The sequence below is a fragment of the Telopea speciosissima genome, chromosome 2 (genome assembly GCF_018873765.1).
Source record: "Telopea speciosissima isolate NSW1024214 ecotype Mountain lineage chromosome 2, Tspe_v1, whole genome shotgun sequence".
Classification (NCBI taxonomy): Eukaryota; Viridiplantae; Streptophyta; class Magnoliopsida; order Proteales; family Proteaceae; genus Telopea; species Telopea speciosissima.
Genome location: NC_057917.1, coordinates 715,674 through 740,554, shown reverse-complemented (window position 1 = coordinate 740,554; position 24,881 = coordinate 715,674). Strand labels below are relative to the sequence as shown.

Here is a 24,881-nt window from a genome sequence, read left to right as displayed (position 1 = left end):
CGGCAGTGCAGGAATAAAAACCTTCAGTCTATACATGTGGTAAAGAAAGTCTTCGTTTTCTCGTTGAAAATTTTCAGAATTGGTTTTTTCTATGATAAGAGAATCGAGAAAACTTCCCAGACAAGGGAGGTCGAATTCCAAACGTTTTCTCTCGAGTACTGCGTCTGACTACTATTCCCTAACTGACATTCCATTCTCTTGCACCGTAGGCTCACACACAAACTCGAAGAGAATACACCATTGAAACCCAAAGAACACAAACCAAGATTAATCTTTGACAATTAAAACCTACAACTACAGAACATATGTAACCTCCTTGAACAAGAGTCCCATGGCCCAACATGAATTACATTTTTTTTTGCTTCTTCGGTATTATTTGTTTGTTTAGCCAATTTTCACTTGTAATTACAACAGTACAAAAAACATTCAAAATCAAGTGTCATGTACAATCCTTTTTTTTTTTTTTTTTTGGTGTGCTAATTTATTAAGCCAATGCACTCTTTAACAGCATCACTGGGTAAAGAAAAACTTTACACCAGATAGGCATCTCCATACAATAACATCAAAAGACCTCACATCATCACACAAGTAGATTATTCAACCTTGGAAAAGAATACAACTCCAACCTGTAGATCTTAATTTCCTCTAAATCTAGAGGAGATGTAGGTGAAGAAATTGTATAGGAAACAAATGATGAGGACTATCCAGATTTGATCAAGCAAAGAGATTTTCCTCATTTGATGAGGGTTGTTATAAGTTAATGTTGAAGGAGTACACATGAACTCAACGAAGAAAGAAGGGCTTCCATCAGAGTTTAGCACCAAATTTGGCTCCTCAGAAACACCTTTGAACTCACCATTTCTCCATTCCTAATCCCACCACAAACAGAAAACCTCTTTGTTATATTCAGAAACCCAAAAAAAAAAAAAAAAACAAACAAAACAAAAAACAAAACTAACTGGGGATAGATGTATTTTCTTTCCTTTCTAGTCCCTTAGCTCAAGCCACTCAACTGAAACATGGACTTGTAATGGGTTTAGATCCTGCTAGGGATTGTAATTTCTAACCCAGCTCTGCCTAGGGGCTTAATGGGCCAGGGCTGGGCTTCCCAACTCCAACATATGCCTAGGAGCATTTTCTGTGGGGGAGCGCAGGGCCACGCCTGTGCGGCAGCCAATGAGAGAACTTGCGTTGGCATCTTGAAGGCGGGGCAGTCATTTCTCCCCCACTGTGTCTGGGTGTGGCCCCCTTTGTCCTCACAAAGAACTTTTTTCCTTTTATCTAGGTATTAATCAATGTTGATTGGGTCAAACTTCTTGTGAGAAAACATTTAGGTATTAATCAATGTTGATTGGGTCAAACTTCTTGTGAGAAAACATTGTCACTATTGGCTCAAGCCCAGCTCTACAGTAGCTACTATAAATAAACCAGATGAACCATGATTTAAATCACGGTAGCAGATTCCGTATTGGTCATTCTTGATATCGATACCGATATGGATTGGCTGGTCTATGGATTAAAATCCTCTCCAATTCTCCAATGGTGCAGTTCGGGGTGGAGAGATTGACATTTGGTAGGCGCAACATCCAACGGTCCGAGCTCATTGACCCAGTTTTGTATTTTTCTCCAGCTCAACACCATTGGATGTCATGTCTGCCAGGCATCGACCTCTTCACCCTGAACTGCACCTCATTGCACCATTGGAGAAGATTTTTCCCCCACACCCATTCCAGATCAAACAATCACTTTTTGGTTTTTAAAAAAAAAACCTTTTTTTTTTATCCATGATTCAAAATACGGTATCAAATCGGTCGTATCGGCTCTTAAGAAGGGTAAATTTGCCCAAAAAATCGATTTTTTTTTAAAAAAAAATATAAATGAGGGCAAAACCATCCGATACAGCCTAATACGACCAATATGTATTGGTATCAGTCTATCGGTATCACGATACCAATACCAATACCGAGATTTAATTCCATGAGATTAGAAATGAGTAATGTGAGAGAAGGTAGATGTAAAGAATGATTTGATTTTACCTTGAACTGTTTTCTGATGGTAACGACAATACTTCCAGGCATTGGGTTGAATAACAAAGGAGCTCTTGCAGTCTGGACCAAGAACTCATTGTCGGTGGCAGAAAGGAAGAAGCTGAGAGCGTAGTGATAAGAGTCATTGTAAGACAGATTGGGGCCCATGGATTTTTGTAAACACAGAATTGGATCTCTCCCTGTTTGGACGTTGTTGACACCATACTCTTCCTCCGACAGTATGAGACCAACCATATCGGCAATGCTTTCCAGTTTCCCAAAAATGTAATCCATAGTTTGGCTGAAATCCGAAATGGAGTATTTTCATTAGAAGGTTGAGGTTGCTACTACACTCGTTGATTGAAGCTGTGAAAAATGAAAGCAGTGTTTAAAATAGTGTTAATACAAGTGAGGGTGTTACTGTTTGGTGGCTCTATGATATTATAGGGAGAATGTTCTCTGTGTGGCAGGGCAGCCTGTGCAGGGGGTAGGGTGGTTGTTGCGCCCACCCCCATGTGTCTGGGTGCAGGCTGCGCTGCAGCACAGAGAATAGCACCCCTATATTATATTAGAGCTTCTTTCCAAGATGATTAGTGGAAGCCTAGAAAACCAAAAATTATATAACTAAACTTAAATCCTCGCTCTTATAGTTCAACTGGTTAGAATTGGATTAAATGGATGATTAGCCAAAAGTGAAGCAAAAATTGTAAAATCAACAAGTTTTACAACAAGAACTAATTCATCATGTTGGGATATAATGTGATTATCCCCTGAGGTTGGATTGGCCGATCCGATGTCCTCCGATCCAGCTCGGATCCATTCTATATGGAAAAAACCTAGATATTTGGAATATACTGATTTTGGGGGCCGATCCAGGCCAATTCCAATTATAGATCGGCTAGAACTGATCTAGATTCCGATTCCACCCTATTGAGAAATTTTTGTTTTCTTTTTATGGGAAATTTTTTTTTGACTTACCCAAAAAAAAAAACAGAAAAGGTTTTTTTGAAACAACACCATCTTTGTCTCTATCTCTCCTCTTCATATAAAATGATCTTGTTGTCCTCCTATGTACTAAACTATTTTGTTGCACCACATTGGTGCACTCACTCCTCTATGCCGCTTGCTCAGAGAACCTTTTCCTACTTTTATATGGCATACGTGTACTTCACTTTACCGATCGATAAAGGTTTTATTCCACTACACTTTCTATTTTACTCTAAATAAAAAGAATTATAAAATAGATTTGATTGGTCATAGAGTCTAATCCTAGATCTATTTTGAATCACATATGATTCTTTGTACATAAATATCGGTCTAAATAAAATTCAAGGTCTTTTACGGATCAGGTTGAAAATAGAGGTATAATATTCAGAGAATGATGAATGATTTAAAAAGTCTTTGAAAGATGAAAATCAACTATGGAGCATCTGCATTCATAAGGAGATCTGATCATATTTCACTTCAATTGCTATTTGAACAAAAAGATCAAAATAGAATAGGCCCGAATCAAATAGCAATAATTTGAAGTACTTCTTTTTCTATATTATTTTGGAAACCTAAGTACTCAATCATATAGATATGTAAGATACCAAAGAGTATAGAAAACATACTCCACTTTTCAAGCAGCCAGATGTATTATTCATAAATATTAATCAAAAAATAAATGTATTGTTTATTTTAGAAAGGAAGTGGCCAAGTATAGAGATATCCTAATGCCGGCTTTTGTTTTTCCTTTTGGTAGCATATATAATACTCAAAAGTCCAAAGTCCTTATTTTTTTTTTTATTTTTTTTTTTATCTAGGTTATGTAGGATATATAATACTCAAAAGTCAAAAGCCCTTATATATTGGGATTTGTTAATAGTAGATTATTACCTAAATCAGTTTACTGACATGTACATTGTTTAGTTTTTAAAACCGGTATAAATCTTAGATAAAAAGTCATTTTATTTCACTTCCCTCCGTTTGTTTCGGCGTAAAATTTTACCTGAAAAAGTGTTACAATGTTGATTTTTTTATGAAAACAAATATTATAAAAATTTTCAACATGTAAAATTCAAAATAAAATTTGCCTCGTAAAACGTCGAAACAAACTGAGCGGAAAGTGAAATAAAATGACTTCAATTGTTGATCTCACACTCTCAATATACTTTCCTAGGTTTTAGTATTTTCTAAAATACCCTTGAAGATCCCATTTCCTTAGCTGCCAATCGTGTAGCAGGAACATTCTTGCGATGGGTGTAGCAGCAGCAAAATTTCATCCACGAAAAAATTTGCACCAGTAGCAATGCAATGGAATAACTCACTTATCCTTTAGGTTCATAAATACCCTCTTAGATTTTAGTATTTTCTAAAATACTCTTTAAGATTTCATTTCCTTGGCTACCAGCTTGTAGCAGGAACAGGTGTAGCAGCAAAATTTCGTGCACATAAGAATAACAAGAAAAAATAACATATATTTTTAGAAATTTAGTGGATCAAACGGATTTTAAGAGGGTACGTACCTATGATCTTTAGAATTTTAGATTTTGTCTCTAATTATTTTAAATTTTTTTTTGTTTTTATTATAATCAAATTTGGCATATATTTAAGGGACTAACGAAACAGATATTTAACAGACAAAACGATAAAAGTTGAATTCAAATCTAACTTTCTCTCTCTTTAAATTAATTGTAGGTAATCTAACAAAATAAGTTTGTGAGCAGTAATCAAGGTTTTCTACGTAATCTGCCACGTCTACACAACACTGCCAAGTGGCTCTCAGATCAATAGAAGAAATTTGGGAGTGAAATTAATGGTTCGTTGGGGGCCCTTACCTTAAGCTCCGATGTTTTTCGGGGCCGATCTCTCCTCGTATCCCATTATTTCCAGAAGAAAATGATAAGAACTTCTCTCGATTTGAATCCCTCTTTAATACCACCGGAATCTGAAAAACCATCTCTGCTTCTGCCATCATCGAACTTAATTTATCGGCCGAGATTCCATGACCGATGATACTGAAAACGCCGAACTGCAATGCCGATCTCAATACCTGACGAATTGAATCATCGTCCCTTGAAGAAAGCAATCGTAGATCGATTTCTACCGGATTTGAAATCGCCAAATGGAAAGATTGGGGTAGGTTAAGGTCAGGGACACGTAGATTGTTTTCGAGATATTCGGAGAGGATCTGATCGTCCACCGCCGCTGATCTTAATCCTCTGCCGGTGGCGATCGGAGATGGAGGTGGAGCAGGGAAGACGAAGCTTTTTTGGTTGCGGAGAAGAGCCATTAATTTAATGAAAGCTTCTTCTGATTGTTAAAACCAGAAAGAAACTTTGAAGAAACTATGAAGTTATATGGAATGGCTTTTCATCTCTCTCTCTCTCATGACGATGCGAGGGCCCTCTCGTGTCGTGGATAAAGTATGAGGCGTAGTATGCACGTCGTCCCAGTGGGAGTGGCTCCGTTGCACGTAGATGGTGTGGTCGGTTGGGTCCAAGGTTTTAAATGTGGATTCGGACAGTGACCAAATCGGTCTTCAAAAACCCTAGAATCGGTCTACAGGGAAGAAAAAAAAAGGAGGGGGGGGGGGGGGTGAGGAGGGGGGAGGGGGAATTTCTAGGGTTTTGAGTGTGAATTGATCGAAATCGAGATCCGCAGCTGATTTCGATATGAATCGGCCGATTCAACGATCTGATTCACTATTGACCATGGTTGGGTTTGATTCGGTCAGGCTGAACTGTTCGCTTTTGTATTAAGCAAAACCAAAATCATAACCGAATCGTTATGGCAAAGTTTTGGTTTCGATTTGGTTTGGATCTTATCAGCTCATTATCGGGATGTTACTAGTTTGGTTTCAGTTTTTTATAATAGTAGATGAAAAAATATGTTTTCTTTATGGGTTTACTTCCCCGTCATTATTTAGTGAGGCATAACGCTTCACAATTTGTCATATGACGGTACATGGGTCAGTCCATGTCATAGAGGATTAAACAAGCATCACATTAGTATAATTTCAGCTTAAAATGAGTAGAAAAAAGTACTAAAATTATAAAAGATGTCATTTTGTATTTTATGGCATTTTAGTTTGAGCAACTTTGTTTGCTTACTTTGGATTAAAATAAGGCCCTTGGGATGTATGTGGGGTCTCTATCACATGGACTAACCCATGCACTGCCAAATGGCAAATAGTGAAACGTTGTACTTCACTAGGCATAGTGACGCCTAAAAAGACCCCTTTTTTTTTTTTTTTTTTTTTTTAATAATATTTGTAGGTTTTTATTGGTTTCGGTCCAAGTTCTAGTTCCCCTTGATACGGTCTGATTTATTTTCTATTGATGTCACAAAAGCCTACCGTCAAGGGTTCAATTTAGTCCGGTTTGGTTTCGATCAGTCCAATGGTTTGGGCTGAAAATTGACACCCCTAGCTGCACATATGCTCAGTGGCAGATACATGTCATTTTATTTCCAAGAATGCCCCTTTTGCACCGTAAACAGTATGAGTACACATGCAGTGGAACCAGACTCGTCTCAGTCACTCAGTGTTTCAATATCGGGCCAAGGTTCTCTAAGCTACCGATGTAGGGTGTGCTAGCATGTAGCACCTTCGCATTTATCTCTTTCCTCTTCACATAAAATGATCTTGTTTCCCTCCTATATATAATGCCATTTTATCACACTTTATTGGTGTGCTCCTCTATACCACTTGCCTAGACAACCTTCTCCCTTCACTGATATAATTATGTTTCACCAGAGGGTGTAATAGAGAAATCAAGCTGCACATTGGTGGGCCAGATCAACCCAGCTCAATCCAATGCATTAAGGCTTAAGCCCATATTCAGTCAAGAAGTCTGCTCGGCCTTGGATTGAGTTTTTCATTTTTTCTTTTTTCCTTGGAAGAAAAAGAATTCTATATTAATACTGGATGCATAGAAATTGTAACCTTCTTTTGATTACAAGTCATGGATTACGGTCAATATGTATCGGTATCCATCGATACATGGCCTTTTTCTGAAATTCCTTCCTATCCTCACCAATATGGCCTGATACCAGACTTATATGGATCTATCACTATCGATATCGCCGATAGGTCCAAACGCACATGACCAGTAAAACCCAACACCTGACCAACCGGTTAGTAAATGGTTTGGTATGGGGCCTCCTAACCCGATTGTTAACTAGTTGGTAATGGTGTTTGGTTATAACCCGATGAACACCCGACCGAGACCGACCAACACCGTTAATCAAAATGTTAACCGATAATTTATAGACCATGTGGCCTGTTTAAATCCATTTAACCCATTATAGCCCATTTTATGGCCTGATTAGGAAATTAACTCTTTTAAATCCCAATTATAACCTGTAGACCAGTAACCGACTATGCGTCTGAAAAAAAGTGTAACCATGCCTTGACCTACGAGGCTCAATTACCTAAACGGTTGGTTGATAAAACTGCTCATATGTAAGGATGCAAATTTCCTTTTAAAGAATTATTACCTCTATTTTCCAGCATCGACGACATGAATTGAATATGAGTAGGTTTGCCATAAAATGAATTGAATCTAACTTCGAATTGATGAGGCTTACAATTTGGTATTTAAACTACACTAATACTACAGCTACACTACGATCAAATTGCTTACTTCCTATAAACGAATTTGTTGAAGTCTTCACAACTTTACCAGCCAAGAGCTATTGAAAGTTATAACTTGATGATTATGGATGTCTTTTGAAAAGACATATTGCTGGAGTTATCCTCCCAGTAAGATCTAAAAGTTTACATTATCCCTACTCCCAAGATAAAAAAAAAAAAGATAAAAGATAAATTTGTTGTGTTGAATTGGGTGTCCGTTCTTAATCACCAACATTCCTTTTATAGTTACTCCTGGTAACCTCTTGTAGTTACTAAGTGGTTAAGTAACTTCACATGATCTCCCATCTTCCTCATCGCTTGTAACCACCTTTGGGTGCAGATCAAAGCTGGCATGAATAATGTTTCAGTCATATGACCGAAATAGGGTGTAAACAAGAACATTGTCACTGTGTGGTGGCGAAATGTTCAGCTTACATATGTATACTGAGGATTCGGCTACTCTTTTGCAAACACCCCATCTGGTGAGTGCCCAATGAGGCATCCAACTGCGGGCCTGCTTTGTGCACGGTGGGATGTGTATCTGGCCCCACCCCGATGCGCATCTCAGTGCACACAAGGCAGCCCGGCGATTGGATGCCTTACTAAGCACTCACTGGGCGGGGGTACTCGTTGGAGAGGAGCCCGATTCGTATATTGAACCCAAAGTGGTGATCTTCAATGTTCCACAAGACACCCACTTATAGATGTATGCATGCAGCGATCCACTACACACTAGATTGGGCATGGAGCTTGCTACGTTCTTGTGCATTTATTTCACTTTTCTTATGGAGTGGATTAAGGGTGTTGAGGGAATTGTCAGAAGGATTATACAATTAGGGGCACCGTTCTTTGCGTGGGACGCAGGGGCAAAGCCGCATGCCAGCCAATGAGAGTGTGCGTGGTGGCATAGACGATGGAATTTCTGCCATACATGGGGGCATGGCGGTCATTCCGCCCCCGCTGTGGGTGGGCATGGCCCCTGCGGGCCACTTAGGGAACTATTTTTTATTTTGGTAAACCACTTATTAGGGAACTTTTCTCCATACAATTAATAGAAAAAAGAAAATTTTCTTTTCAACATCAAGTCTCTTATTTAAAAGTATATTTGACCCCATAACCCTCAAGACTCTGCCTTTTCAAGTGTATTAACAAGAAGTAAAAAGGAGTAAGTTTAATATATATTGTTGTTCAAAAGCAAAGAAACAAAGAAGGGAGGAAGAACAATGCCCTGTTTCTGGAACCCATCAGTGTTCATTACATAAGAAGCACGGAAAGACAAGATAGATATGTATTTGATAGATAAATAAATGTGTAATTTGTTATTATCTTTCTTTTGTTAGTTTGGTATTCCTACATGCAGTTCTCTTCAAGATTCTAATTATTAGATTTGATTCCTGACTCGTTTCTTGTAATTTTGCTCCCATACATGCATTTTTGTTTTTACTCTTTTTTACGCCAATCCATGTATTATATATGAAAAAAAATGGTCAAACGGAAAGAAATGGACCATGATCTTGTGTGTTGTTATTGTTTTACAATCTTTTTTTGAAACCTATAAGAGAATGTTGGATAGTTAAGAGGCGATACGTAGCTAGAAAGGGTCGATGTCCTAAACTGTGTCAATGTTGAATGCCATTTCCCTTTACTTTCTATATTCTTAATAGTTTGTCTACTCTTAGATCCATGTAATCGACCCCATTACGTTGGGATAAGGCTGAGTTGTTATAGTTGTTATAGCAACCAGAAAGTGGATACATTATTATTTTGTTGATTTTAGAACTTAGTTTAGAAGCTAAGTAACAAATATTCTAGAATTACCTTTCTTTATACAATAAGAAATCTATGTACTTTTCTCCTCAAAGTAAGAAACCCTATCATTGAGAGGTCAAGGTCTCAGGGAGACAAATTGTCCATTGAAACCCATATAAAAGAAAAAGAACTCTGCCAGAGAGTGTGCTCCCTGTGACCAGTCATTGGGGATGAAATGAACCCAACCCCAATGAAAAGCAGTAATGAACACCCACCTGATGCTTCCACAAACGGACCCATTAGCCATCGCACACACGCAAGAGGCACGTTCCCATGCAGAGAACACTTCCCCAACAAATGTCAATGAGAACACTTCCCTGGTAGGGTACGCTAGCACCTTCTTTCTATATATCTCTTAGCATATTTTAATTTTAAATACTAGACATTTTCTGCATTGAATTTATTTTCCTTGGGTTTACTTTGGGCTGTAAATGGATAACCGAAAATCTAAATTCGATCCGCATCCATATCCGTTTGGGAACATCCAAATTCGTTTAGAAATATCAAGAAAAAAATCCGAATCCAAATACTTAATTATAAAAAATTAAGTAAATAATGATCTTGAAGGTTTTTGAAGATGCAACACATTCTAGAATAGGAGGAAAAGAGAACCATGATCTAAAACTATGGATTGAGAGTAAATTGTATCCACTAGGGGAGAAAATTTTGGGTTACACAAGGCAGAGGTGTAAACCGATTGTCGAAAATCCAAATTCGATCCACATCCGAATCCGTTTAGAGGTATCCATATTCGACCAAGGAACATCCAGATCCGATTACATCCAATCCGTATCCGAGCCCAATCCGATCCGTTTACAGGCCTAGGTTTACTCAAACATTTTCTACATTGAATTTACCCTTACATGTTTCAAGTGTAAATAGAAAATACAACAGCAAATTTATTGGAATACTTAATTCTTATGCACCTATCCAATGGCTGAAATATTGACCGTGTTACATACATGACCACGTATGCAAACTGGTTGCTATTAGAAATAAAAGGGGAGAGTCTACAATTCATGGTTAGTATCATCAGCCAATGTGACTGGTCAAACAGTGGATCCACCACCATGGCTGTAATGTACAATGTGTGCCACTAGCTGGATCAAATCAATGCAAACCTGGAGTCTTTGACATCCATTTCAATGTTGAAGGGAAGAAAACAGAAACACTGATCATCTAATCACAAATTACGTATATATACTTCCACCTGATTGCAAGTTTTCCAACCCCAAAGGCCCAACCACAACTATGAAACCATCTACCCTTCATTACCATTTACCATGCAAGATCAAGTAGTACAACACTCTCCATGCTGCTTCATTTCACCACCATCACCATTTACTGCAAGACCTTGCTCCTTTGTTTTGAGTCTTTGTTCCCCATGACAATAAACATTACCCAGCTTTCACTTATCCTTCCTCAGTCCCCCTCGACAGCATGAGCACCCATCTGTAATATAAGAAAACAATCAATCAGTAAAGAACCAAGTGGTCAGTGGAGTACTCAACAGAACCAACACCCCCCCCCCCCTGGGACACTCAACAAGTTGCAAAACCTTAGGACAGGGTTTTAAAAATCTGATCAGATTGGCTGGGAATCAGCCAGGGCTGATCCTGATTCCCCCGATCCGGATAGGGCCAATTCTGTACAGAAAAACCATAGATGCCTGGAATATATCAATTCCAGAGCCAATCCAGGCCAATTCCGATCCAGATCCCGGTTTTTAAACCCTGCCCTAGGACAACTGGAGAAATGCTAGCACTATGAAAGGGTTCACTACAAAACTGTATAAACCTGACTCTGATTGTACAGTTGGCTCAAAAATATTTCTTATTAATTTTCACTTATCAAGGACCATGTGCGTGCAGAGGTGGATTGGTAGAGCTTGTAGAAGAACTAAATTACTACGCATGTTATTAGTTTTACAATAAAACAAATTTGATAGGTGCAGAGGTGGATTGATAGAGCTTGTGGATTCAATGTCTGGATCCCAGAACTCAATTACTATACATGTTATTAGTTTTACAATAACCGAAATTTGAAGGGATTGCAGTACCCATGTTCACTGTCAATGTTGAATCCACAAATCACTTTTTTTTTTTTTACTGCCCGGGGGGGGGGGGGACTCACCAATATCATATCACACATGAGGAAAACAGAGTTCATCAAGTAGAACATAGGACATATATATAAATATATGGAAACATAAATAGAGACAGTTTTAACACTATCCCGGGTCTATTATAACCTCAGTTTTCTCGAAAAATACCAACTTTCTGCAGACAAGAACAATTTCACCAAGAACATATGATAGGTCATCCAAGAGCAAAGTAGGAATCCTCAGGCTTCATGTCATTGGAATGGTACTAAATAGTTTTTGATACCTACTCAATATTGTTTTATTTCTCCAGAATCTAGCTTCTCCAACTACAACCCTATATCCAATAATATTATTTCGTTTGGAATCTTTAACTCATAATCAGGAGATTCTCCAGAACAGGGGTGATTTCCGATTCTCAGCTTCTGCTTCTCACACATAATCTGGTTGAGAGAAGCTCTCCCAAGTCCCAAATAAGCACCAACTCTTTATTCCTCAAGCCTCAAAGTACACACATTGGATCCAGTCGGAATGCTTGCATCACTTCTCCAGAGTGATTCCAAGGTATTTTTTAGTACTTTTGATTATCTAAAGGATGTAAGTTTGATTCTCTGCAGTGATTTCTTTTATCAAGTCTTGATTCTTCACAGTTATGGAGCACTTGTGGTCAAAAGTTTTCCTTTCTCAGTTCTAAAAATCACTTCATTTTTGTAGGGATTATTTACAGCACTTCCAAGAAACAAAGCAAGTGCTTAACCCCAAGAATTACTAAAGAAATCAGGATATGTAACAGACATGGTCAATTCGCTTCTCAATCCAAATAATCACGTCCCATTTTGGGATCATTTACAGTAAATGAATATTTTTTGTAATAATCCAAGAAATATGAATGTGTGCCTATATTTGAAATTTGAGTCTATAAAGTTTATGAAACAAAAAAATAGAAACACACCCTTACCCGTGGACATCCTCAGGATAAGCTCCTTAAAGAGAAAATTAGTTGGTCAATTCAAGGTGAACCATGCAGGATTGAAGATCTTCTCAAGAAAGCAACACACTTGCTATCTTGAACCTTGATCTGGTTTTGATCTCAGATGGTCTGGCCATTTCCTCAGTATTTCAGCTTCTCTAGCTATCTGAATATCTGAAGGCCAATAAAACTGATGTATAGCTTTGAAAAGAAATCGGGGGAGCAATGCTATGGTAATTGTAAGAATGATGGTGAGCCAATAGGTAGCTGACTTCACAAGATGGTAAATTGTCCTGCAAAAGAGACTATTTAGGTACCACAAAGATAGTTCAGGTTCAAATCAATGAATACATAAAGCCATCAGACTAACCAGTAATTGGGAAATCTTGGTATAGAATCCAATATCACCAAACAAGCACATGTGATGACTATAGAACCCCAAGTTGCAATATGAATGATCAAGAACCAACGTTGTATGTCCATCGCCAAGTGAATATTCACAAGAACAACAACCGTAATTGCCCATAGACTGCCCATACTCCACACATCAACTGTACTATCCTCATAGATGCAAACAGGTATATAAAAAAGAACAAGACTCTGCCAAAGAGTATCTATCATTGTAATCCAGAAGAGGTACATATTGTAACTCTCTTGTCTATGCCCTGCTCCATAAAGCTTTGGATGCTGGAGTAGTGTCTTATGACTTAAATCCTTCTCCAGAATACCAACAACAATGGTAGGGACAGAAGTATACAGAACAGAATATAGCATACTACTCAAATCTGTTAACGCAGAAGTTGTTGAAAATGCTGTGCACAATATGTACCTGCAAAGAAAGGTAAACCAACTCAAACCAAATAGAGCCAAAAATTGACTGCTGAAAACTAAAGTAATAGGTGAGAATACAATGAGTGTTCAAGCTGGTGAACAAAAAACCTCCAACATTAACAAATTATAGTGACCCAGATTCCAGAAAAAAGAAAAGAAAATAGTGCGTACTCTCCACTTAGGCCCCGTCTGGTTGGATGTATAACGTTACAAACTTTAAAAAAAAAAAAATTGGAACCTTTCCAATCAATAGAAACAACAATTGTTTAAAGAACTCAAAAACAAATGTAATAAAGAAACAACGGATAGCCTCTGATCTAATTTCTGTTAGTTCTCCTTTAATCTCTGTCCCGTTATAAACCCTTATTTCAGATCGGGTTCTCTGTTACTAACCCTCATAGCCGCTGTTTGAACTGCTGGATTTAGATCTGTCCATAACTCTATTAAATCCTTGCTTAGCTATAGTATATTTCCCCTGATTCTGAAACCAGCATAGTATGTGAGCTGGTTAACCACATCAGAACCACCTCCTTCTGTCAACTTCTCTCTTCTATTTGTTGAACCTGTTCACTATTACCTGTCATTACTAAATTGTCATAGTCTACCTGGGGACCTGTCTGCATATGAGATCCCTTTTGAGTTCTCAGTTTGCATTAAAAGCTTACCACTCCACAACGCACCTACTTTGCCTTAGTGGAGATTTCCAGTACTAGATAAGTCAAAAAGTGAAAGACTATGCATACAGATGGAAAAGACAACATACCAGAACAGCATCAGCACAAATACAGCATTACGGTAGAAGTTGTACAGGACCAGGCAACCAACACGCTGATAATTCCAGTGTCCATGCACAAGGAGCAATCTTTTAAGAAATCGAAACTGCCCCATGGCAAAGTCTGATGCCATCACTGCTTGTCGTCCTTCCTGACCACATATCCCAACCCCAACATCCGCCATTTGGATCATTGAAACATCATTAGCCCCTGTCACAGATGTTCCTGGTCAGCGGAAAGTAAGACTGCACAGAAATGATAATTTCTAAATAAGAAATTCAGTATTTACCAGAGCACTACGTAAGAGAAACCAAACTGAAAAGGAAGAAAAATGATAAAAGAAAAAGGAAACACTAATGCCATGCATTGCACCATCTTAGGAGGATCTCAAGTTAAATCAACCACAACCTCAACCCAAGTCCCAACAAGTAGGGTAGACCACATAAATCCTATTTTAATTACATTATTATCAATTAACTAATGAAGATAATTCAAATAAAATTACAAAAAAAAAAACTGCTGAATGAAGCACAAGGATAACATATAAAAATTCCCATAGATATTGCTCCAGCCAGCCTCCACTCCCCTCCCCCCTCCACACCCACCCACCAAAAAAAATCAAATAAACTGCCAAGATGAAAAACTCACCATCTCCTATTGCCAATGTCATGTCATCAGTCCGGCTTTTAATGAGATCAACAATCCCAGCTTTTTGCAGAGGTGCAACACGACAACAAAGCACAACCTTACAGGAAATTGCCAGATCGAAAAGCTGAGAAAAGAATATTTAACATGTAAGACAACTTCAAACATGAAAAGCATATATGTACAGAATCCTCCACATCTACTAAAATACAAGAAACAAAGTCTAGATATCACATAAAATTTTAAAAAAAAATATATATATATATATAGAGCTTCCAAACATATAAATTGTAATTGAGATATCGTAATTAAAAAGGAGAAGACTCATGCCTCGGGTTCCAGATCTTTCTCCAAGATATACACAAGGCTGTTCCCATCAATTACCAGAGCTAGTGGAGCACTTTTCATGCCTACCGCTTTCCCTGCATGCCACTGTGATACACTGGAAGTTATTGTGTCATCAGCAATCTCAAGATAATCATTTTCAGTGCACTTTTTATGTTTCAGATCCTTATTCCTCAAAATTGCTGATTTCACAACATATTTGGACTTTGCATCAGCCAAAAGACGTCTGCATTCATCTTCAGAATGACCATTGATTACAATCTTCTGCATATCCGGGGTCAAGAGTTTGCATGAGAGACCAATTGAGATTGCAGTCTCTTGCTTATCTCCAGTAAGAACCCAAACATTGATTCCTGCTTGCCGAAGGCACTCGATGGTTTCTGGCACACCATCTTGCAGTTTGTCTTCAATTCCAGTGGCCCCAAGAAGATTTAAATTACATTCAATAAGACCTGCAGTTTGACGTAGTTTTATTGATCTCTCAGTCAACGAAGTGCTTGCCTCCTCATACATCTGTTGCCACTCCTCAAACTCTGCAGCAGTAAGATCCCTTGCAGCAACAACAAGTGTGCGCAAACCTTGTGATGAATATTCAGTCAAATGACTGTCTGTTGCATGCATTATATTGGCTCCATGATCAACCTCATCAATCGGTTTTGCTAAAATATTGAACATTGAAGTATCAGCGCCTTTCACCAAAACCTTTACAGAATTGTTGGGAAATCTTATGACAACTGACATTCTCTTGCGCACACTATCAAACTCGTGCAGACCTAACACATCCAACCTATATTGAATATAGAAACCTCATCATTACAAAGGCACAATCACAATTATGAAGGTTCTTTATGAGAGAAATAGATTGACACATGAGAAATATGATTGCACAAGAATGGTGTAATCAACTACAAAACCATATCAGAGGCAGAAGAGTTTCAAGATATAGATATCTTTTTCCAATTGACTAGGAAAGACAGGTTGAACCCTTCCCCATTCTAATATTCAACCCAAGTTCCACAGTTGTGTTGGGTAACAGGAAAAAAAAAAGTTTATAAATGACAGATAGGTTGATTACCCCTCAAAAGAAAATTTAAGTGATAAGGCACTCTACCTTAGTTTCTCACCATTGACATCAATCACAATGTGCCCGGAAGTACGCTCAATAAGAGTGTAACCATAAGCGGCGGCTGCAGCAACTAAAGCTTGCTCATCAGGAGATTCACCCTGATAGTCAATACCTTCAACTTTTTCATGTAAGTGACTCATTGCACAACTAGAACTGTGTCGAAGGATTGGGATGACAGTATTACAAGCTGCCAGAGTAAGGAAAAACTCGTGTGCAGCCACTCTCTCATTTCCATCTAAGTCTTTATGCAACAATTTCACAAGTTCAGTATCAGTGACGATCTTAGATTTAAGCTTCCATCTCTTTCCAGCAGCTCCGGCTGCAACAAGTCAAGCAAAATGACAGGCTAAAAACACAAGTTTGGTAACATTTGACAAACATGCTCTGTAATGCAAGTTTTCTTCTCATCAAGAATCCTCTGCCACAACTTCAGCTGGCTGCCTCCCTGCACTGGACAGGAAAGCGCATCTGCAAGAAATACATTGGAGCTGGGTATTCACCAAGTGACCAAGCCATCTTAAGATGCTCTTTCTCACAAATGTACGGGGGCAGCTAAGAGGAGACAACACAAGTTGCAGCAGAGGATTCAGATTCTACTCATCAGCAACGACGTCAGAAGAGTTAACATGTCATGCATGATAACAGTAATTCATAAAATGGTAAAAACAGGAGTAAAGAATAACTACAAAATAAAAAGAAAAGGGTAAAGTGCTCCTCACGTTTCACCAATGTTGCACTTGAAGTATCTCACGTTTCACCAATGTTGCATTTGTGGTACCTTATTTTTTATAATTTCAATTTTACCCCTCCCCTACCCACTCCCTCTTCCCTCTGCCTACGCCCCTGCCCCCGCCCCTAATCTTCTCCCTCTCCCCCGCACCACCCCGTTGCAAAATCCACCTCCCACCAATCTCCTCACTCTTCCCCGCCACACCCCTGTCGAAATCCCCTTCCATCTCTATTGCAACCCCAACCGCCTCTCCCACTACCATTTCCTGGAGAAACTTCTGTAAATATATAGATATCTTACAGATTCGGAAACGGGAGGAAGCAAACCGTTTTCTGTAATTTATGGCTTGTCGATAAGAGCAAAACAATATCGAAGAATTGAACTAATAGATAGGCTTCTGCGAACAGAACCACTGGATCCGAACCGCAAAATCTACACACTAGTAATAGAATGAAAAAAACAGAGCAAAACTACATATATTCTAAGAGGCTTCTTAAGAAACTGAACTGAGAGCTTCTACCAGATCAGAATGCAGGAATGCCCCTGACATCATAACAAAACCAGTAAGTTAAGTACAGCATCTCAAAGGGGCCCCACCAGAAAACCTCCTTAAGTTTCAACCGGTACTTCAAAAAATTCCAAGAAAAGATCCTACCGAACATGTCGATATCCAATAGTGAGAATGCAGAAAATTCCAAAATCCGAGGAGAAGAAACAAGAAGAAAGAACGAGGCAGCAATGCTGCAGAAATGGTACCCATGAGGGAACTGTTGAGAACTCAAGGAAACAAGAGGAAATACTCTAGATCGTAGATGATCGACAACGTTCTTCAAGGTTCAGCAATGGAAATTCGGCTTTTTTTTACTTTTTGTATCAAAATTGAAATTAAAAAGTAGAAACAAAAAGAACATGGGAAAACAGGAATGGAAAATATACCAAAGCTCGCTTTGGTGGGATACTGAGAAGTGAGATATGAATCCAGGGAAATTGTTGTTCTACCACCACCGTGCTTTGGTGGTGGCAGCGGTGGTGGTGATAGCAGCAGTGATGGGATAAAAAAATTAAAAGGGTATAACTATAAATATAAAAAAGATATCTTAAATATAATTTTACAAACGTTGGATATCTTATGTAAAATTTCTATGAATGTTGGGTACCCCAAATGTCATTTATGTATAAGAATAGGATTTTGGGCTTTTGACCCTTATAAATAAATAAAATTAATTGTGGGGCTCTTCTTTACCTCATAATTTGAAAAATTACTTCTTCAAAGCTGCTGCGGCAACTTGTCTTCTCCAAGGAGAATTGTCTTGTGTTTGATATCGGTGTTTGATCCGATTGACACCTTGCGGTGGGAAGCCCGGGTGGTTCGTGGTTACTTTTATCTTCTTCATTCACTGTTCTACATTCAAGTTCTGGTTTCAAAGATCTTTCTACATCAACAAATCTTTTCAAGTTTGTTCTTCAATAAACAAGTAAGTTTGAACCAGTCCCAAACACTAACCATTCTCTTCTCCTCTAGACCACCCACAACCAGAATAGCACAACCCAACCATCAGAATACAACCAAAAGCTGACCGAGTGTCCCTCTGGCCCTTTGGAGGACTCTATACAAACTTAATCTACCCACTCTAACCCTAGGATCTCCACTCATCTCTCTTCTCTAACCCTAACCTTAATCTCCATTAAACCAACATCCCTTGCATTGACCTTCTCTGGTTTGTTTTTTTTAACGAGACCATCACAGGAAGACTCCCATATATCTTCTAACCTTAACCCTAACCTCAAACCCTAAACCCCACTAAACCCTAACCCTAAAATTAACCTTTTCCATTACTTTAACCCTAACCGAGTCACCCTTTAAAGAACAGATTCTGGTTTGGTTTCTAGTTGGATTACATTCAATCTAGAACTACATTAAGGGGGAGGGGGCATTGCACTCTTATCCAATGAAAAAGTGTGAACCGATACTTCACTGGAAAGCATAATCTACTGATGAATTCATCATAACTGAGATATACATAACTATTATAAAAATCCAACAAATACAAGAAAAACACTAATAATAGCACTAAGATATATTGCTGTCCAATTTAAAGTGATACCAAAATAATGTTCATTGTTGTACATCTCAAGCAAGTTGATGTAGGACAACACATGAAGAAGAAGAGGCCAAAACACTGTGCATGTGAACAGTGACACAGCCCATATTTTCTGTGTGGAGATATTTTCTAGAAGAGTTTGTGGGCCCATCAAGTGGAGAAAGATTCTATCCTAATGCTGCCATAGTTTAGGTTCTATTTTCAGTTTTAGAAAGTATATTAGGTAATTTCTAATTTCAGTTTGTTTCTATTTTTGTTTCTTTGCTTGTTTAGAAGGCTGATTCTATAAAGCCATAGTAGTTGCTATTTTCAATTAGTTTCTATTTTTATGTTGCAAGATTTAGTTTCTATTTTCCGGTCAAGTTAGTTTCTTGAGGAGCAAGTATAAGCCCTCTAAATATTCTAAAGGCTTTTAGAAGCCTCAGATTCTCAGAACGATTTTATGAATTAATGAAGTTGCTTACATTGCTTTGTGCAAGTTTTGATTATCCTGTTATGAGGATGAAGGGCAGGGAGCCTAGCTGGTGAGAGCCAAAACCCCTAGGGCTGAGAGAGCCGTATCTCCTTATCCCCTCTTCTCTCCACTTCTATCTTCTCTTCCTCCCTCCCTCCCTCCCCTACTCGATCAACATGGCTGTGCTGCTTCTGTGACTGCAATTAACCACTGTGAGAGTATACTTTAAAGACCTGAATCAAGACTCTGTCAAGTTCTTATTAGCTGCTTCTGTTATACAACCTGAGGAGGCCCTACAACACGTGCGGATCTGCAGTTTCAGCCCAGTTTCTCCTATAAACTTCGAGCCTTGATTTCTCTGCAATCTGTACTCTGTTTCAGCAGAGGTTTGGAGGACTGGATCTCACAACCCAGGGATACACTCGATCCTGACTTGGAGTCCAAAACTCCCTCTGGTTTGCAAGATCTCCACAGACTTTCTATTTTTGAATCTGTCCTATACCTGAGCAACCCTGGGTCAGAATTGACCGAGATTTGGAGAGGCGTAGAACTTCACTCGATTCTAGTTTGAGCATCTGATGCTGGTTGGTTTGGTCTGTAGCACTTTCTATATTGGAGGTCTACCTTCTATTTTCAAGTCCAACTCATAACTCAACATTCAGCCTTCAGAATTGGCTGTATTTTGAAGCACAGGACCTGATCAACCTCACCTTCACTCAACCTAAGTTTGACACTGTTCTACAGGCTGGTTTGATCTCTACCTCCTAAGTTACTAATTCTGGCTATTATGATGTTCCGCTGCAACCTGTAATAATCCTACTGTAGTGTGGTTCTTTGAGAACCCCTTTCTACATTACAAGTGTAGAACACTTAATGTGTTGGGCACTACGAAATGCAAAATCAGTGCCAAATAATAAGACTGCTAACAAACACAGATCTAGGCATCCTTTAAGCAAGACCAGACAGCAGGATCAAAACCATATGTCACTTGAAGATCTCTATAGTAAGAAGGATTGATTTAAAAAATATGAAAGGAAGACTATCTCTACGTTAGATGACTAACTATATAAAAATGTTTTCTGTATTTAGGAAACCCATTGCACACCTTACACAACGATAAATGAGAGCTCATACTTTGCTTAAATGGAATACAGCATGTTAATACATGGTTCTAAGTACAAAAGTGTAACGTTTCCATTTAACAATTTCATCAATCCAGGAGCACTCACAGATGCAAAAAAAAAAAAAGTGAAGATATGAGCTAATCCCATAAATCTGCGAAGGAACGTCAAAATGACAGCCCTATTTAGACATCTCACTCAACAGCAGGCATTATGTCAAATTTTTACATCATAACAGATGACATTAGAACATAATTTATTCACAAAAAAAACTGGGAGAGGCCAATCTGGAGCAAAATATAAAATATGGCTCTACCTGAAATGGAAGCTTCTGGCATCGTAACATCTGTGACACTAGAGGAGCTCCCATAATTCTTCCCATACACGCTGGCTCTCTGGAATTCCATTTTGTTCTCAGTCAGTGTACCTGTCTTATCAGCAAATACATAGCGTATCTGCCCTAGGTCCTCATTTATATTCAATGATCTGCACTGAAACCTGGAATCAGAGCTACTGTCATACATATGCTTATCCTCAATCATGAAATAGGATTGCCCTAACCGGACCATCTCCATTGTAATATACAGAGATATTGGAATCATTATCTGAAACACTATAATCGAACTCAAAAATGAGAAAAACGTCTCCATAGCAATCCCATAGTATTTATATGGTTTCCCATCATAGCGTCCATTTCTAAAGTATCTTTTACGGTAGTATGGCAACGTATCAAGCTGCACCCTGTGGCGTTCAAGCCAAAGGCCCATCCCAAGTGCCACAACTGCACACATGACAAAAAGAAAAACCGACAACCATAGGGTTTCCCTATTCATGTAGCTTTCTAGTCTGCTTCGTTTGGAAGGGGATGCTGTACTGTTCAACATTGCTTTTGTCTCCTGCCCAGCATATACAACAACACCAAGTACCCATTCGGTGTTCTTCAGCTGGCACCCACGCAAGAGGATGTTGGATTGGCTGAGGGGAAATCTCTGCTTGTTAAACTCCATATTAGCTGTAAACTCATAAATATTCCTGTTAGGCTGCTCACATTTGATAAGCCCTGAAATGGTGTGCCCTTCAAAAACAGTTGAAACTGTTTCTTGCCGAGCATACCTTGTTTTTAGGTTTGACTCACCATCCAAATTTATTGTCTGGATATAAGCTATTCCACTTGGATCACTTGTCGCCAACAAAACCATGTCAGATGGGATTGTTTCATTGGCACTTACTTTTAAAACGTCACCAGCTTGTATCTTTTTCCATTTCTTCAGCCTATACTGACCAGATTGAAGTACTAGAGCCTCACGGTTGTTCTCATTCTCGTCTGATCTGTGCCTTCGCCAATCTTCATAGCCATCCTTAAAAGCTGTAACAGCAAGCACAAAGAGGAGAGGAAAGAGAGAAACTGTTCTTCCAAAAACAGCGAGAGGCGGGAGCTGGTTCAGAGCAGCAATAGCTAGGAAATACAAATAAGCAACACGATGGAACTGGATGAAAATATTCTTGGGCAGGAACGTGATCACAGTGTACTTGCTGGTTCGAACCTCATTTCCTGTGAACTCATACTTGCTATTTGTCTTCTTTGGGTCATTAACATAAATTAATCTTGGATTCTCTTCAGCTGATAAATTATCTTCAAATTGCACACTTCTGTGGCGGACCCGCTGAGATTTGCTCACTCTGTCCTGAACCAGAGATACACCAGAAATTTCAAGTGTTGCGGGATTTTCCTGAAGCTCCATTGTTCCCCAGGATACCAGATGCCTCCTTTCCTTCGTGGGGCATTCCAACGAAAACCGTTGGAAGAACTGGGAATCCGCTGAATGGAACCTTTCTATGGTCACAACAGAATCAGTGTGATCAAGAGGTTTCTGATAACAATCTGTATCTCCAACAGAGACAATATCATTGTCCTTTACATCTAAGTAATTGCTTTGAGCACCGTCAAAAATCAAAGATGACAATGAAGTAGTGGGGCAAAGGCGGCTCAAGGAGACAACATTCAGAGGCGGAGGTGGAGGCTCCACAGGTGAAGGATCTAGATTACTAGAAGATGATGACAGCAATGGTTGGCTGGAAGTCATAATAATCATCCACGGAACGCATTGAAAAAAATCTGGAAGGAAACTTTGGATTTCTAAAGATTATTATGAACAAAAATCGGTGGCCCAGAGCGAATTTCCTCCCCTGCAGTCCTTGGCCAAAGCAAACCAGCTGCAGGAAATTGAGCTTCCTTTGGCCGGAAATGACAACCCATCCCATCTAAACACCCATTTAAGTTCTTCGACAATGGGTAACGGGAGGGCATACATCGCACTATTTACTACAACATCTTGATAACCACTTTCTCCTTCCAGCACACTGATTCTTATTGAGAGCACAAACAACGTCAATCCTTGCTATGTTGCTCGCTTCACAATTTGCTTCCTTTCAACCTTGGCACGAAATGATTCATAAACGTCGCTGTTCTGAAAATTCTTTAAAAAATTGTGGAGGGTTTTTGTTAAGTTCGCGGTACCTCTGTTGCAGAGTTCGGAAAATCTGCTGAATTGCACATATGTTGGTGCAGAAAGCGGTAGAATTTTTACAAATCCCACCTCTTCTAGCCGTAATCCACTTGAAATCTCCCTACCGTTCCCTGTAGAAACACTAACTGGATCCAAGACAACGGAAAAGAACGGCTTTTCCTACGAGATAAATATTCTCTGTTAGCTTAATGCACTAAAAAACCACCACACCCACCAAAAAATCAAAGATTAAGCAACTCACTAATGCAGGCACACCAGGAAAATCAAAGAAAATAACGAAATTGGACTAAGATCTTCTCCAAGTTGTTCTGGATCGGGGTAGCTCCATTTCTCCCTCTTTTTGTTCAGAATTTCTGGTTTCTAAGCAAATGACGAACCGTCGAAAAGAAATTCGACCATATATTTTATTTTTAGAATTGCCAATGCCAACCGAATACTCCTATCTAAAACGTTCAAACGTAAGAGTATAAGATCATCGGCACCTTGAGCGAAAGAACGCCATTCGGAGCCCTATTTTCTCCACCTTGAACAAAGCCACTGCAGAAATGACCTTTAATGCACTGAATCCGAAAGCATAGTGGAAGAACGGCTTTACTCAGTGGATCGGCAACACAGATCTGATCGTTTCTGTAAGTATTTCTCTAAGTTAATCGATGAATATAGGCTTTTTCGGTGCCTGTAGATTCACCAGAGAGCTAGGGTTTCTTTCCAACCTCTTTTTTAAGAGGAGGTGATTCTGAAACAGGTGAGAGAGACCGATCGTAAGGCTCGAAGTGCGAGAAAATCGCGAGGCGAGAAATACAGTGAGAGGGACGAATGGGAGGAGCACGATTCTTGGTTCCGGGTTTTGTCTCCTCTCTCTCCTCCCTCCTCCCTCCCTGAACGTGTTTTGGAAATACCCGCCTTTTTATAGCATGAGCGTCAGTTGGACTATTGGGGATCGCAATTTGTTTTATTCCAAAGCTGTCCTTAGTATGTACGGATCTTACGAAAACGCCATTAACTGTTTCGTTTCAGGAAGCCTGCAAGTATTAATAATCAATCTGCAGGGCTACTCGTCGAGCTTCCAATAAATGTAAAAATAGACAGTTAAGTAGAAGATACACACGATTTTTTTTTTTTTTTTTTTTTTTGGGTGGGCGGGGAGGGTGTGGGGCTCCTCTGTGACGCAACACAGTGTGTAGTGCACATTCGACAGTCTACAGCGCATGGGCATGCTTATGTGTTGGGCTGTGTGCCCGTGCACTGTAGACCGTCGGATGGTGCGCTACACATTGTGTCGCGCTACAGAGGACCCAAATCCGACGAGGAGGTTTCCACAATGCCAATGTAAGAAGGAATTTACACGTTACATGGATGGGGATTTGGAGATTGATATCAACCGCGATTCACATGACCCACAAGTCATAAGAGAGAGAGAGAGAGAGGGTGTGTCAATATAGATCCCATTGTTTATTAATTGTGACAAGGCACAAGGGGGCATGTTTTCTTTTCCTTTTTTTTTTTTATTTTTTTTTTGTGAGGATTGCTAACAGGTTGTGTGCAGCCTGCACCAACACCCCAGCCAATGAGACAATGCATGGGCCATACAACATGGGGGCCGTTTGGTCATTTCAAAGCCCCTTGTGTGAGGGCGTAGGGGAACGCAACTAGGCAAGGATATTTTCCCACTTTTTTAAATAAAATAGTAAAAAAAACTAGT

The 24,881-nt window shown here is 39.2% G+C and overlaps 2 protein-coding genes across 3 annotated transcripts; both read right to left on the bottom strand.

Annotated features, from left to right (window-relative positions):
* Positions 1-336: 336 nt before the first annotated feature.
* On the bottom strand, positions 337-5,323 carry LOC122652434. 2 transcript variants are annotated; one of them, XM_043846169.1, is made up of 3 exons: positions 4,847-5,323; positions 2,037-2,393; positions 337-869 (listed from the first exon to the last, which is right to left on the bottom strand). In XM_043846169.1, exons 1-2 carry the CDS (start codon positions 5,299-5,301, stop codon positions 2,375-2,377), a joined length of 474 nt encoding a protein of 157 aa, XP_043702104.1. In that variant the 5' UTR covers positions 5,302-5,323; the 3' UTR covers positions 337-869; positions 2,037-2,374. The 2 variants fall into 2 exon arrangements, with proteins under 2 accessions (XP_043702104.1, XP_043702103.1); XM_043846168.1 differs by lacking the exon at positions 4,847-5,323 and having other exon boundaries at positions 2,037-2,372.
* A 5,136-nt stretch (positions 5,324-10,459) lies between these two features.
* On the bottom strand, positions 10,460-23,075 carry LOC122652433 (phospholipid-transporting ATPase 1-like). The gene is made up of 8 exons (XM_043846166.1): positions 20,968-23,075; positions 16,230-16,563; positions 15,104-15,905; positions 14,777-14,900; positions 14,119-14,338; positions 12,895-13,353; positions 12,513-12,817; positions 10,460-10,905 (listed from the first exon to the last, which is right to left on the bottom strand). The coding sequence occupies exons 1-7, from the start codon at positions 22,742-22,744 to the stop codon at positions 12,616-12,618; spliced, it is 3,918 nt and encodes a 1,305-aa protein (XP_043702101.1). The 5' UTR covers positions 22,745-23,075; the 3' UTR covers positions 10,460-10,905; positions 12,513-12,615.
* Positions 23,076-24,881: the final 1,806 nt, after the last annotated feature.

Coding starts and splice junctions, on each gene's coding strand:
- LOC122652434 (XM_043846168.1), bottom strand. CDS start 2,321: ATGGATTACATTTTTGGGAAACTGGAAAGCATTGCCGATATGGTTGGT. Junction 870..2,036: donor CCATCAGAAAACAGTTCAAG/GTAAAATCAAAT, acceptor TGGTGGGATTAG/GAATGGAGAAATGGTGAGTT.
- LOC122652433 (XM_043846166.1), bottom strand. CDS start 22,744: ATGATTATTATGACTTCCAGCCAACCATTGCTGTCATCATCTTCTAGT. Junction 16,564..20,967: donor GCCAGAAGCTTCCATTTCAG/GTAGAGCCATAT, acceptor GACTTGTTGCAG/CCGGAGCTGCTGGAAAGAGA. Junction 13,354..14,118: donor TTTGTGCTGATGCTGTTCTG/GTATGTTGTCTT, acceptor CTTTCTTTGCAG/GTACATATTGTGCACAGCAT.